This window comes from Sipha flava, unplaced genomic scaffold (genome assembly GCF_003268045.1).
Source record: "Sipha flava isolate LNK unplaced genomic scaffold, YSA_version1 65_pilon_pilon, whole genome shotgun sequence".
Classification (NCBI taxonomy): domain Eukaryota; kingdom Metazoa; phylum Arthropoda; class Insecta; order Hemiptera; family Aphididae; genus Sipha; species Sipha flava.
Genome location: NW_020273605.1, coordinates 2179916 through 2196330, shown reverse-complemented (window position 1 = coordinate 2196330; position 16415 = coordinate 2179916). Strand labels below are relative to the sequence as shown.

Genomic DNA, 16415 nt, shown 5'->3' with positions numbered 1-16415 from the left:
CCGTTTATAAATTTATCACATAATCACTAACAATTTAAGACGTTATTATTATAGAAGAAAAAGTGAAATGGATACATCATATTTAATTTTTATACGTAGGTATTATAATTTTTTCCGTTAAGGTAATATCACTTGGACTGGAATCAATTTGGCCTTTTCCTTTTTTGGCGCTATCCCACCTTCTCGTATTGTAATGTATATATCGTGTGTATGTATTACATATATTACATCTTAAACACTTTAAGAATCGTTAAATAAACGTATTTAATATAAATTATTCTACATAATCAATATTCTACACATAATTTATAAAAAATAATATTATGATAGCAAAATCAAGAAAACCATTGTTCACTACTACCATGTTCATTCTTAGGCCTGGAAACAGTATAAACAACACTTACTCTATTTTTTTTTTTTTTTATTAATTTTTACATGAATGTTTTTACTTTAAAAATTGACAGGAATCAAATTGTTAATTTTGTCACGCATGAGTATACTATATAATAAAACGTAACAATAAGTTGTATATAATTTATGTTTAGGTATTTTATTTCAAACAGATAATTTATTAATATATTTTATTGTTCTTTCATGCCAAGTGTCGAATAAAAATATTGATTTTGCAGTCTACGAAACTATTGTTTATTAAGTAGTTTGAAAGCTACATCGACAGTGATGTCTAACCCGTAAATTGCGATGCTTTTGTAAATATAATTTCGAATTTGTAGAGGAATTTTTTTTACCAATATTTTTCTAATTATACGTGGCAATTGTACTGTGACAATTAATATAAAATAAATATTGATGCAGAAAAATAATTTAATTTACTTATCGTTTCTCTTTATGGTTTCTTTCTTTTAGGCGATTGTTTTTTTTTATTTTCACTAAATATTAATTAAATATAATACTATGGCACCTAATTACTTATGTTTAACATTTTCTATCTATTTCTACCACGTTTTATATCTATCAGTTCTGCGTAGTAAGCGTTCCAGTTATCATATAGTTTACTGTATAAATTAATAAGTTGTGTATTTAAAAATAATTAAGATAAAAATAATTATAGTATGCAGATTAGTAATACTCTATTTTTATCAGAACATTGTTTTTCTACGCGAGGTCGAAATCCAATTTATTAGCTTAATATGGAATATTTAATATAATCTCGTTACGGTTTTTCTATAATAAAACAATATTTTTAATAGAATCATTTATAAATTATTTATCAGTACCTTCATCTATGTTGATTATTCGACAAGAACTGTTTAAAATTAATATTAGATTTTAAACATCCGGTACGTAGGTTTTTACGTTTTATTTTATATATATACCTACCTATAGAGTTAGTTAATATAATGTTTTATAAGTTTTGTTTTGTACTGCGTGACCTATCACTTGTCCACTTAATTTTTCATAATTGTATGGATGATTTTGAAAAAAAAACCTACTAGTAAAACAAAAAGCTAAGTAATCAGATTTCGTCTCGGGGCATAGAGCCGGAGACAAATTCGTTGCAGTACCTAGACTTGATAAGTGCGTGTACTTATACTAAAACATGCTACATTCTTATAGACCAGAATCTATTGATTGTAAAAATAATCGAATTATACACAAAGAAAAAAAAAACATCATATTTTATATAATATATCACAAATCAACATGACACGACCAGCAATATGTAAGTGTAGCGCCTGAAAAAAATATCTAATATTTCCCAAAATAAACGCCACAAAATATTATGACAGATATCTGCTATCTGTAATGACTGGTTTAAGATTATACGAACAACTCTGCGCTAAAAATTGTCGACAATTTAGGGGGTTTTCAGGTCGTCAATAAAGAAAGCATGACAGTCGTTTAATAGTGAACCAGTTTTGTAAGATTATTTTATCAATACTATAAATTTTATCGTGCGGTATATTTTCATTAATTAGTATTGTTACCAGACGCGTACTCAGAAAACTATGTTTAGTGGAATTTCGTTCAAACATTCGCATACTTATATAATCCATTAAAACATATTTGATAATTTTTCTGAATTTCTTGGGAGGGGAAGGGAGGTTAAACCTCCTCGTACACGTCCGAATGTAACTATTAATTCGTTATTCGTATCATTATATTTGTTATAAAATCGTTTAGAGAGGTTTTCTTCTGTCGGAACAAGGATTTTAGTGATGCACGATGCAATGCAGTGTGTTGGTGAACATTTCTCGAAAAAAATATCAACACTGCTAAAAATAAATATTTATTACCTATATATTCCACAATAATCTCGCAGTCGTCTTCCTTATCTCTCTCTCTCTCTCACTCTTCCTCGATTGTTGAATAACGAACACTATATCATATCGTGGTAATTGGGCCCCACTTGACACTTGTCGATTCCGTGATGCGCGAAGTGCGTCACACCGCACAACGGTTTAATTAATCAATCACTGCGATCGACGACGCCACCGTTGGCGATCCTAAGATTTCCGTTCGTTTGCCAACACCGACTGTACGAGCTAAGGCGTCGTTGTTCACGGGCGACATAACACCACAGGTATACATCCGTACGCTTCGTATTGTTTTATCGTTACAATTATCGTTGTTATTTACGCGCGACGACCATGCACACCCCGTACACTCGCGAGGGGTGACCTAGTGTGCCTGTTGTTGCACGGCCGACGATGTTTTTGCGAAAACGCCGACCGGATCGGGCGGACGCGCCCCGCGCTACGTTTTCCGTTCGTTTCAAAACCGCGCGTAATCCATGGCGGGACGGTTTTTAAAAAAAAAAAAAAAAACGCGTTCGGCAAACGCCTCCAGCGGGATGTGACGTTGACGCGTGCTGTGGCGACGAACGTTTCCCTCCAAATCGGCCGGACCGGTCTCCGAACGGTCACCGGAAGAGAAAAAAAAAATATATTAAAATAAAAAAACCCCAGTACTCCGACGACCCACCGCTGGCCCCGGCCTGTGTTATCTGTTCATTTTCCTCATGTCGCGATCGAGTGTTAACGATAACCGACCGCAATACCGATCGTCCAAACATTACTAGTATTATTATTATTATTGTTGTTGAATCATATTCCGCCTACCGCTTTTTGGTGCGTGATAGTGCACTGCGTTTGAACAGCGCGAACGATCGTTCGACCGTAAAAGGATTTCCGTCCGTGTTCGTTTGTATATTATTTTTTTGGTTTTTATTTGGTTTTTTTGTTGTATTTTGCTTTGCGTCACTCTTTTCACGTGTTCCTGACGGGACATCGGCATCGCCGGACCGCTTTCCCGCAACGATCAAATGGTATTGAATGGTGTCACGACCTTTGGCCATCTAGACTAATGGTAAGAGTTTTTCATCACCAACACCAAATCTCACGGGTGTGCGCCTGACTGATATCCTTTGTGTGCCTTGTTCAAATCTTGTCCTTAGCTTAGTCGAGTCGTATAGTAATATAATATTGCCAACTACCTGTTTTGTCTAACTGCGTTTCATTTGACTTTTTCCGATCTAAGTAATAGCTCTACCCTCATTTTTTTTTTAGAGCTAGAATCATGTAGCAGCTACTGAAGTATTATAGTGGTGAATAAACAACCACTTACAGTTTGGTTACGCTAATAACTGCCAATAACTAACATTTTATTAACACATAATCAAATCGCAAATTGTTTATGTTGTACCATATTGTTATTAATACTGTCTGAGATTTTTGGATACTATAATCAGCAATGTAGCAAATATGTGCTTTCCCTCTAGTATGTCGGTTATCATTAGTTTGGACTAGGACTACCAATGCATCTGGAGAATATTGTCTACAATTTACCGTTTATGAATTGCAAAATTTTTATAAAGTCAATGTCTAAAACATTTGACATTTATAAATTATTGTGATATTTTTATTTGCCAAATCAATTCTCATGTAATGATTTATTTTTCTATTCCAGGAAAATCCAACTAAAACTAAACTCACAACTAGTGATCTTATTGCTGCAAGGAAAAAAGAATTTTTGGAAACAAATATGAACAATCGTAAGATGTATGATCATGTTCAAGATAATTTCAAAAATGTAAGTTCTATTCATAGTATTAAGTCATTTCTTACTTAATTTTCATTTAAATTCACATTTTAGATAAACAAGTATCCAATTAACTGTTTAATTACTTCAATATAAATACTAATCAAGTTGATTTTTATATTAAGATTATTATTTACATATTTTATATATGTGTTCAATTATTATTACCAAGGTTATTACCTTCTACTAAATGTTCATGTTTTTAAATATACATGACTTTAAACTAGGTTATCAAATTTAATACTATGGTATTAACAATTTTTAAAAAAATTACTTTTTATATTATTCTATAATTTTAAAAATAAAAAATGAATATTGAATTTCTATTACTATGAGTTCTATAAATCTCTTGTTTATTAAATTATCTAATTATTCTAAATATTATGGTTGTGTATCTAAAATAAATATAATTTATTATAACATATCATGATTCATTATTTATCTTTAAAAATAAACTACTTAATAGGTAGGCACAAAAAAAATGTATCTTTAAATTATTTATATAAATATATATATATATATATATATAAAATATATCTTTTATTAATTTATCATTGTTTAAATTATAGTAAATAATTAACCCTTCTCTATCTTAAATAAGCTGATATATCATATACAAAATAGATATACTGTAATTTATTTTATTATTTTTCCTAAGAAAATAAAAATAAGAGTAAAGTATATTATAATACTTAGTTTTGAATAGTAAAGAATATTTTAATATTAAAACCTAGACTTTTAAACCTTTTGAATTATAATTTTTATTCAATTTCATATTTTTTTTTTTACCAATATTGGAGTTATTTGAAATTATTGAAACCAAATTTTTAATAAAGATCAATCAATTTTATCATTGACATTCAGTATACATTTTAAAAATGTTATTAATTGTATATTATTGGCTCACATTATATGTAAATGGTTAATTTTCATAAATAAATATTATATAAATATAAATGTAAATATAAATAAAATTAATAAAAATAAACAAATAATTTATATAGGTATAGAAATAAATAAATAAATGCTTACCCTGAAATATTATTATAAAAAATAAGTACTTTATAAATATAATACTCCTTGCTAAGCATTTATTTATCAGTTTTTTTATAATGCCTATCAAATAAATTAATTGTTTTTTGAGTTATATGTTTTTACTTTAATTATTCGAATAATCTGAGTTCATAATTTTTTTTATTAATATTTTTTTTTTATTTTTTTATATTTTATTTCTAGATTATTTTAAAATGGGTGTTCAATTTTTATATTAAAATAAACATCATATGATGTACTAAGTAATTATATAACTATCATAATATGTATATTAGTGTTTCCCAACTTTTATGCCAAGGTTGCCCCAAAATGTTCTTTATGTTGTGTAAACGACATCCCAGAAAAAAACCTAGTAAGCTTTAATATTTTAATAACTAATAATTTTATTATATATAAATAATTCTATACTTTAATGCAATACTGCAAAATTGAATTCTGATATAAATAATATAAATATAATTACATTTGATAACTAAGATATTTTTCTTGTAATTAGTTTGTAAACATCAATCCATCAAAAGTATTTTCCGACCCATAGATTAAGAAACACTGATGTATATTGTATTTTACATAAGACAATATATAAAAAAAAAAATCTTGTCACCTTAAATTTATAATATGTATTTCTTGTTACTTAATATATTAAGTAGAATTGTTTTTATTATAAATATCTATTATATACATTTTTTTTATATTTATAGGCTAGAAGTTTTATTGAAAAAATAATTAAAAAAACTGGTATTATATATGATGATCAGTTTAGTAAACATTTATGTTATTGGGATCCTAACTATATTGAAAATCCACAACGATATGAATCAATCATAAAAAGGTAATTATAATATTTTAAAATGCAGTAACATTTAAACTTATATGTTTAAATATGAACAGGTGTAATGAGTTAGGATTGATTGAAAGATGTACTAAAATTCCATGTCGCCTTGCTACTAACGATGAATTGTTAATGAAACATACACAAGAAATCATTGACATGTTAAAATCTACTGAGGATTTGAAAGATTTTGAACTTTTAGAAGCATTATCTTCTAAGTTTGATGCAATTTACTTTCATCCCGTAAGTAAGGTTTAGATTAGAGTAACTATTCAAAAAGTATAATTTTACATGAAAATAATGTTTACATGTACAATTCTTTATAAATTATAAATTTTAACACATAATTCAATATTTCAGAGTACATACAAACAGTCTTTATTAGCAACAGGAAGTTCGATAGAACTTGTTAAAGCAATATGTGAAAACAAAATACATAATGGAATGGCTTTTATCAGGTAGGAAATTATGTAATTTAATTACTTTTATTAGATTATTTCATAGTTAATAAGTTATCAAAGTATTGAATACTTTTTGTTTAGACCTCCTGGACATCATGCTATGAAATCCGAATTTTGTGGCTATTGTTTTTTCAACAATGTAGCAATTGCTGCAGAATATGTTCTTCGCCATTACTCGGTTTCCAAAATTTTAATTGTTGACTGGGACGTTCATCATGGACAAGCTACACAACAAATGTTTTATGATGATTCAAGGTTAGATTTAAAAAATATATTTTTTACTTTTATAACTAATAATTTTTGCAGAGTACTATATTTCTCTATTCATCGATATGAAAATGGAGAATTTTGGCCCAATTTACGAGAAAGTGATTGGGATTATACTGGTAATGGTGATGGTCAAGGTTTCAATATAAATGTACCTCTAAATGCTACTGGTATGAGAGACACTGATTACCTTGCTATTTTTCATCAACTCTTATTACCAGTTGCCTCAGAAGTAAGTGCATTATTAATTATTTGAATACTATCAAATCTGATTTACTGTTTATTTTAGTTTCAACCTGATCTTATTTTAATATCCTCTGGTTATGATGCTGCATTAGGATGTCCAGAGGTAAACTCTATATGCTATATGCTCGAATATGTTACATATGTTTTATTTATTGAAGTGTATATTTGTTTATATTTAGGGAGAAATGGAAGTAACACCTGCATGCTATGCTCATTTAGTTAATTCTCTTATGGGTCTTGCATGTGGTAGAGTTGCTGTTTTTCTTGAGGTAAATTGTATTTTTGCTCCGAGCTGTTTGAAAATTGTGTACTAACAAAAATTTTAAGGGGGGCTATTGTATTAAATCTTTAGCTGAAGGTGCTGCTTTAACACTTAAATCGTTACTTAAAGATCCATGTCCTTTGCTTGACATGACTAGCAATCCGTGTATTAGGTATAATTTAAATATTTTATTTAAATTTAGAAGAAAAAAAAATTATATTTATTTTCTTTTAAATTTTAGTATTGTGCAAACAATACAGAATGTAATTTTTGCACATCAAAAATATTGGAAATGTTTTCAAACGGACTACATATTAAGTCCAACGTATAAGGCTGTATCAATGTATTCATATGATGGTGAACCACAAAGTGAGTTTCCAACTTCTGATTGTTATCCACTTCAAGATACTACAAAAATTGATGAATTTTCAGTTCTTCAGCATTTAATTTCTGGTAAAGATATTTAGATTGCATTAATGTTTTAATTTGTGTTTAGATGTTTAGTTTATTTTTCAGAAACTGAATTGTTAAATATAAAGAACAAAGTTTGTGTTTCATTTGATTTGATCATGGACCGAAAACACGTGAGCAGCGAAAGGTAAAATCAGTTATTTATACATATAATTAATGACCAAATTTTGATGGCTCCATATTTATTTTATTTTTTTCATTACAATTAAATTTTTGATTAAAAGTTATTTATTTTATGCAAAATTTGGTTTTAATTACTATATAACTGGTTGCAATAGTATGAATGAATGAGGTGATGTAAATTATTTTTTAATAGATGTTTCTTTAAATTTAGTGATTTTCTATATTTCTTTAATGTATTTCAATACTATAAAATAAAAGTTGTTAGTTAATATTTCCTTTATCGATTTAAATTGAAAATATAAACACAAGTTAGTTAGAATTGTGTGTTTTAAAAATGTATGTCATGTGTGATTTTATTTTATGCAGTTCTTATACATTCAATTAATTCTAAATAGATTGTATTTCATTTTTTATATTTAAGTGTGTAAATGTAACTAACAATTGTTTTATAAACTATTGAATTTATATAAATGTGTTATATAAATTTCATGTTTAGAATAAATATTTTGTGAAAATATAGTGATATATTTTATTGTATTTATAAATGCATATAACGTATATGTATAATGTATATAACTTATAAATACATTTTGATATTTAACAAATGTGAGTTATTAGTATTTGATTGTGTGTTTTTATTGTTATAGTGGACATCCAGAATGCCCAGGTAGAATAAGTGCAATTTTAAATATGTTCAATGAGTTTCAATTGACACCTCGGCTTTTAGTTTTACCAGTATGATATTTTTGTTATATATAGTTACTAAATATCTTGATTTCAGAAGTTTTATTTTAAATGTTTAGTCTAGAGAAGCTGAAGAGAGTGAAATACTCACTGTGCACACTAAAGAACATTTTAATAATATGGCCAATTTATACAAATTATCGCTACAAGAATTAAGTTCATTAGAAAAAACTTTTGACTCTGTATACTTGACTCCAGATACATATAAAGTTTCAACACTTGCTTCTGGGTGTTTGTTGCAAGTATTTACACAAATTAATTTCATCACAAACAATATAATTATGAACTAAACTAAGATATAATAATACTTTATATTTGATTGATAGGTAATTGATTCTGTTATGAATAATGATAGTGCATCAGGTGTGGCAGTGATACGGCCTCCTGGACATCATGCTGAAGATGATTTAGCTTGCGGTTTTTGTATTTTTAATTCTGTGGCTATTGGAGCAAACTATGCTTTAAATAAGTTTGGTCTTAAAAGGTATGTTGATGATTGGACTGCTTAAATGATATAAAATAGTGCATGTAATAAATCTGTATAAATGTTAAATTAGAATATTGATCTTGGACTGGGACATACATTTTGGTAATGGCACAATGAAAACATTCTGTTCAGACCCAAGAGTCCTGTATATATCAATTCATCGTTATCATAATGGAAAATTTTTCCCGAGTACCAAAGATGGGTCCCATAAAGTTACTGGCATAGGAAGTGGAGAAGGTTATAACATTAATATACCATGGAACAAAGTAAATATTATCTAGTTTTACTGTTCTTAAAATGCATATATTATGAAATGTTTTTAATGTTTTTAGAATGGCATGGGAGATGCTGAGTATATGTCAGTTATGCAAAATATAATTTTACCTGTAGCTTATGAATATTGTCCTGAACTTGTTTTAGTATCAGCTGGATTTGATGCTGCTGTAGGAGACCCACTTGGAGGTGAATAATTTTATTTTTTTATGTTTACACTATATTTGTCATTATTTACTCAATAAGTGTTTAATTTTTTTTCAAGTGCTTTAATATACACTAAATACCAATAGTTTATAATTTAATTGTTTTAGCGTATATAATTCTAGTGTGTTATATTATGATTTTATTTTAAAGTTAAATGTTGATTATTGTGGTACAAATTATTTTTCTAGATCTAATATAACTTACATCCGTTATTGTAGTATATATAAATTATTATACAAAATTCTTAAAAGTCTTAGCAAATTTATGAACCAACCAATACAAAGTATTAATATTTATAATTGCTTATTTATCTATAATATTATTAAGTTAATAAATAAATACAATAAAATAATAATAAATAATAATATTAACTATATTCTATTGTTAAAAGAATAATAATTCTATGTGTATTACTGATTAATGTGATGTAAATATACTTAATCTACAATTAGATTTAAATTTTACACAATAATCTTTTTTGTTTGTCATAATTTGAATTATGATGAAATTATTTATTGTGAAGAAATTTTTTTAAAAACCAATCTCCGGATTAAAAAAACAAAAAAAAAGTATTCAAATTAGTTACCTTTTGTATCTAATTTTAAAATAGTATATTGCATTTGCGTTTTATATTTATATTTACAAACGAATACATTAGAGGATTAATTGGTATTTAGATTACTTTGGTTTTTAAATCTATTAACTTTGAACATTAATATATCCGATAAGGAATCTTAAAATTAAAATATATTTTCCTCTTTTCATGTCAAATTATTTATAATTAATTTACTTTTAAACACTCAATTGTTAGTACTCCGATCAGTTTTTAATTTTTCTGGGCTTGGATAAGTTTAAATGTATGAATTATGTATACTATGTATTTATCTTATTCCAATTACTTTTCAAACATTAAAAATTGAAAATATACTTTTATAAATTTAAAAATTATATTTTTTTTTTTTTTTTAGGTTGTAAAGTAACACCTGAATGCTTTGGACACCTCACTCATTTACTATCATCATTGGCATATGGAAAAGTCATACTTGCCTTAGAAGGAGGTTACAACATAGATGCAGTCTCATACTGTATGACAATGTGCACTAAAGCTTTACTTGGAGATCCATTACCACCTTTAAACTTAGAACTTCCCATTTGCAAAAATGCTCAAAGAACATTGAAAAGAGTCATCAAGGTACAGAAAAAATATTGGTCCTGTTTAAATGTTTTTTCTTCTGAAAAGAAATATAGAAATTCACTTAGTGTTAATGATTGAATGAATATTTGTAATTATTTTGTTGATAAAATATATTTATAACAATTAGAATCTCTTTAATTTAAGCCAATCTTAGAGAATCTAAATATTTATTACTTTCAATATATATATATTTTTTTAAATATATTTTCTCACTAATGTTATTTAATTTTTGATGTAATTTTTACTATAAATTAAAACCATTGTTTTTGAATTGTTATTATTATACATTAATTAATATTTAACAAATAGTTATAAGAACAGCAAAGAAAATATGACGTTTATACTAAACACTTGTTTTCTATCGCTTTTTGCTTAATATACTGATGTTAGTTGTAATATAGTTGGTTATCATTACTTAAATTATTTTTTATTAGCTATACAATGATGTTTTTATTTTGGTCGTGCTGATTTAAAGATTGTTACCAAAGTTATATATAAACATTGTAAATCATCCTTTAACCTTTTTATTTTATTTTATCAAATACAAGAACTTGTTTTTATATTTTACAACTGTCCAAAAAACGCTTTCAAAATAATATTTTAATTATAATTTCTCTCAAACAAAAGACCACTGTAAAACATATACACATTCCTTATTTTACATTCAGATTTAAAAATACTGCAATTGATGTTTTATTTTTTAAAAAAATGTTATTTTAAAATTATTAATTACTTCTATGTCTGTTGTGTAACCTAAAGTTAAATATTTTAACATAAGGACAAATGTAATATATTTTTATTAAATTTGGTCTACAGTACATTTATCATTATTTATGTTAAACATGTATTAATTATTGTATACAAATGCTCAAATTCTGATTTAATATTCATAGTATTAATTATTCCAAAAATATTTCTTAAGCTTCCAAAATTATTTGAATCTTGCCATTTATCTTCATCTTCTATATTACTTTCACTTGAACCGCTTTTATATTCTTCATAGTCTTCTTGTAATTTAACTGATAATTTTGTTAGTAAATTTAGATCTAAATACTTGATAAAACTCTTGAATAGTATGTAATAATTGATACCAATCAAATCTATGTCAATAATTTAGTTAACACAATAGTAATCAGTAGCTAACCAGTAGTGTGGACATGGTTATTTTACTAATCATTTATTTGTTTCCTTGTACGTGTTGTGAAACTATTATTAATTAATATACAGGGTGTTTATAGTTCTATTGTTATCTAAGTATGCTGTACGCAACACAGAACAAAAATTGTAGTTAGAGATGTTTTTTAGTAAGAGTAGGCTTTAATTTTATAATGAAGCTTTCATAAAAAAGGCATCCAAGTATCAACCTAATATGAGCGACCCTATCCTATAATTTGAAAAGATGTCAGGCCAAGGCCTGACTTCAATATAGAAATCGGCGCCACTAATTCTTTAGGTATATTTATGTTATTTTTGCTTTAGATCGCGGATCAAGCCCATATTTAGGGGGGAACACGGGTAGGCACATACCCGGGGGCGTCAAGTCTCAGGGGTGGCAAAATATTTTAGTAAAATTAATTTTAAAAATGATGTACTTAATGAAAAAAAATAAAATAGCATGTTTTATTATGTTATTATTTGTAAATTAAAAATTAAAATTTTATTTTTATTTTATTATAATTTGTTATTTAAAAAAAAAAAGGAAATTGTATGTTTCATTATATTATAATTTGCTTAATTTATTAATTAAAAAAAGTATTAAACGATTTTCATTTATAAGTTATATTTTAATATTAAAGAATCTCGATTATGGACGAAATAATAAATGTTATATTATTTTTTTTTTTTGAGGGAGCATAAATTTTATGCCCGGGGGCGCCAAATTTTTAAATACGGACCTGTCGAGGATGGAAACATTTTTTAAGTTTTTAATATTTTAATAGTGAATAAATTAAGCCATAATGAACCACTTTGAAAATAAAATAATACGAATTTTATCAAATAAGATTTAAGCAATTGACCAATGGAAGAATACAGTCGATATTCTTGAATATACTTTAGTAAAGTTATAAACCGAATGTCAATGAATTATAATGTGATTCTCTTAAATGAAATTTCCATTTTGTCTTCTAAATAAATGTATTGAAATCAATTATCTAATGGCATGTAGAAAGATGAAAAAAATATCAGGTAATTTTTAGGACGTAGCTTTAAAAAAATTTCCCACCACTAATATAGATTTGCAATGAACTTGTATAGGTCGTAAGCGATATTTGTAGAGTTGAATGAGTTTTGTTTTTCGATGTCAAGTTCAAAATTTGGATATTTGAATTAGGCCGACTACTTAAGAAAAAATTCGAGTAGTTGAAAAATGTCAAGTATGTGTACTCGATAAATGTGGTTGCCTATCTGTATAAAATGTCGTTATTGTGATAATAAAATATCAAAACAATGACAATTTTTGTTATTGATTAATACCATCAATCTTCCTGATATTTTCTATTGGAAATATTTCGACCACAGTCATTTATAATTTTAATATTTATTTTTCAATTAAGTTGTGAAATAAACTCGAGTAATTAATTCAAGTCAAATACTCGATTAAAGTTAAATAAAATCGACCACTCGTATTTACGAGTGAATACATTTTTTTGTATCGAATAGAGTCGAGTATTTGTACAAAGCCAAGTACTCGTCCAACTCTAGATGTTTGTAAAGTAATTAAGTCTGTTCGTTGTTCATGTAATCGTCAGCCATGTCCATATCATTATGTATGATGTTTATTGATTAAAAATATTATATAAATTAAAATAGGTACCATCATTACGCTGCACTGTACACCGTATTTAATGATATAAGTTTAATAAAATTCTTTATAATAATCTAATAAATTATAAAGAATACGATGATTCTTTAATGTGTTTTGCATACTAATTAAAAAAGTAAATTACTTTTTGAAACTGAGGTGAGTTAATATTTTTTTCCATATCAACTTCTAACCGAAAAACATAAAACAATTGAATGTGCACCATCAAGATACATTAAATGTTATTCAGCAAGTTATACGCTATCGGAAGAATGACTTGAAAATTGAACTGTATTGTTAAACAGACCTTGAGCCCTCGTCATAATCGATATAATTGTTCACAGTGAAACGAATCGAATAACCCAGTTCGGCGAAATACGATTACGGAACGCTGTTCATCGGCTCCAAAAACAATACCTACGATAGCCCTTATCGTGTAAGTGTACTTATAAACGGTTTGACCGTGATCAAAACACGAGTAGACGTGGCAACCTGGCACGGAACATTTGAATGTATAGAAAACGAACACGGGTATGCGTTTCCCAGTTTAATCAAGAGTGCAAAAGTTAACCGCATTAACTTGGAGTTTCGAGCAAGCCCGAAAAGCCCTAGACACTGGTCCGAGGACCGTCATGAGCACTTCACGACCGGGCCCGAACTGACCCATCGGACAATCGGATAAGAATTATGTTAACTTTATGATTTTTGTACTTTTTTGTTACCTATTGACTTCCATTATTCCTCTCATTAACAAGTACTAACCCGATGGTCTTCAGGACTACGTGATTGAAAGTTTTTTTATTGTTTTGTGAAAACAATTATTTATACGTTACACTTTACACTGGTTTTTGTCAATAGTGCGTTTCTAATGTTTAGTGTTCTAAAAATACCGCGCTATTACGCAATGGCGCACCAGTATAAAAAGAAAACTGATTTTCAAACTTCTAGTAAAATATTTTAAATATTCAATATTATAACATACCTATATAACCTATATAACCTATATAACCTATATAACCATTTATAATCGAACATACAAATCAAAATTTATTCATTCGCTCGGAATGTCTATATAGGTATTGGTAATTGATATCGTTACGCTAGAATGTATTAATTAATATGATTTTTTGTTATTTTTTCCGTAGATACTAGTATAATCGTATTTTTTACTTCCTAATAAAACATGTATTGACATTTGATATTGGCAAATTTCGTGTAATAATATTTAATTATACGTTATATGAACTTTTGAAAAGCATAGAAACGCGTTTTTTATTACATAGAATTGCGTTTTATTTTAAATACACTAAAAAAAATCTGATATGTAAAACAGATTTGCATAATACATATAATAATTTAGTTGACGTTAATATTGAAGACAAATAAATAATGGTAAATCTCGATAAACCTAAAAAATCTAATAAAGACGATGTAAATGGGGTTTTAAATAAGGTTTAAAATGTACCTAACATATATTAACAGAGTTTAATAAATGTTATATACAGTAAAAAGAATTGTATATTGTTTATAAATATCTACTTAACCTGCCACTCACACGAGTGACATATGAACGATCATTCTCGATGCCAAAACTTTTAAAAACAAGATTGAGATGTGAACGAGATTTTTTAAACCTAGTCGATAGAAATCAAATAGTTTATAAAATGTGTTCTTCAAACCAAGAAATAAATCGATTAAATTCACTCTAAATTATAATAACCTTTTTTTCTACATTTATTATTTTAATATTATGTAAAAATTAAATGTTAATTGTATTAAACAAAGATTTACATACTACACACACACACACATTATTTACACTATATATATGTATATTAAAATTATATTTATTAATATATATATATTTAGTACGAAAAAGCTAGCACAGTTTAAGTTTTTTTATTTTGTTATCTATTGTACCTTAACCTAAGAATTAAATAACAAAAATTTAGACACCCTTAAATGCTTTTGAAACCACCCTATAAGAGCAACCACGGCAATACGGGGCTGCTCACGACTGTTCGTTCCTTAACAAAGTTTATACTACTACAGCAATACTGAATTGATATGTAATATTAATCTTTTTGATGTAGATACAACTATGACTTATGACTCTATTAATGAAAAGTAGGTATCTATAGTATATTTCTATTAACAACGTGCATTTATTCATTGACCGCATTATTTATTGACCGAACCATAAGAAGTAATAGTAAGTAATAGTTCCGTATTTCGGCGGTAAGAATTTGTTTATTCATTATAGACTAACTAATTTTTTTTAACTGAAATAAGACAACTTTATCAATTTCTTGTCTGAAATTTCTTCGTTATATTCAATTGTACAATTTAATACTTCTTATTATAATACTGATAATTTTGTTTTTTTCTACACAAATTAATTGAAGTATAAAACAAGAAAGAACATTTTCTGATAAGACACGAATAAAGTTGTCATCTTTACAAATTTTTTTCTAGGATCAACCAAAAAATATCTACCGATGAAATTCGATGTTAAGGTTATATAAAAAAAAAATTAAAATTATTATTAATTTCAGTACGAGCGCTCGGCCCACGTTGGATGCAAAAAATCTTGGCGTGGCACACAAATGAACATTTTATGAGGAAAAAATACTTCAAGTATTGCTAACACTTTGTATACTAACGGCAGTGATCAAATCATAATCTCTGATACATTGTTTTCTAGAAGCTCATATTATGTACGCCGTAGTTTAGATAAATCTAGAAATATGTTGGTCACATTTTCTTATGAATGTTTACCTACATTTTAGAATTGTACGCATATTTCAAAAGTGTTACATAACATTATTGTTCACAGAATTCGTGATCTTGTTCATAAATATTAACTTTTCTACTAAATCTAAAATGATTCGGAATCGATTACTAAGAATCTTTACATGTAATTATTTTTGAA

The 16415-nt window shown here is 27.0% G+C and overlaps 1 protein-coding gene across 2 annotated transcripts; it reads left to right on the top strand.

Annotated features, from left to right (window-relative positions):
- The first annotated feature begins 2307 nt into the window (after positions 1-2307).
- Positions 2308-10851, top strand: LOC112691676 (histone deacetylase 6). Of its 2 annotated transcripts, XM_025566025.1 has the most exons (19): positions 2308-2542; positions 3321-3327; positions 3928-4050; positions 5814-5944; positions 6004-6187; positions 6305-6402; positions 6487-6660; positions 6712-6904; positions 6962-7021; positions 7098-7187; positions 7246-7352; positions 7422-7633; positions 7697-7778; positions 8422-8509; positions 8578-8760; positions 8845-9002; positions 9076-9271; positions 9338-9467; positions 10454-10851. In XM_025566025.1, the coding sequence occupies exons 2-19, from the start codon at positions 3325-3327 to the stop codon at positions 10756-10758; spliced, it is 2517 nt and encodes an 838-aa protein (XP_025421810.1). In that variant the 5' UTR covers positions 2308-2542; positions 3321-3324; the 3' UTR covers positions 10759-10851. The 2 variants fall into 2 exon arrangements, with proteins under 2 accessions (XP_025421810.1, XP_025421808.1); XM_025566023.1 differs by lacking the exon at positions 2308-2542 and having other exon boundaries at positions 2573-3327.
- Positions 10852-16415: the final 5564 nt, after the last annotated feature.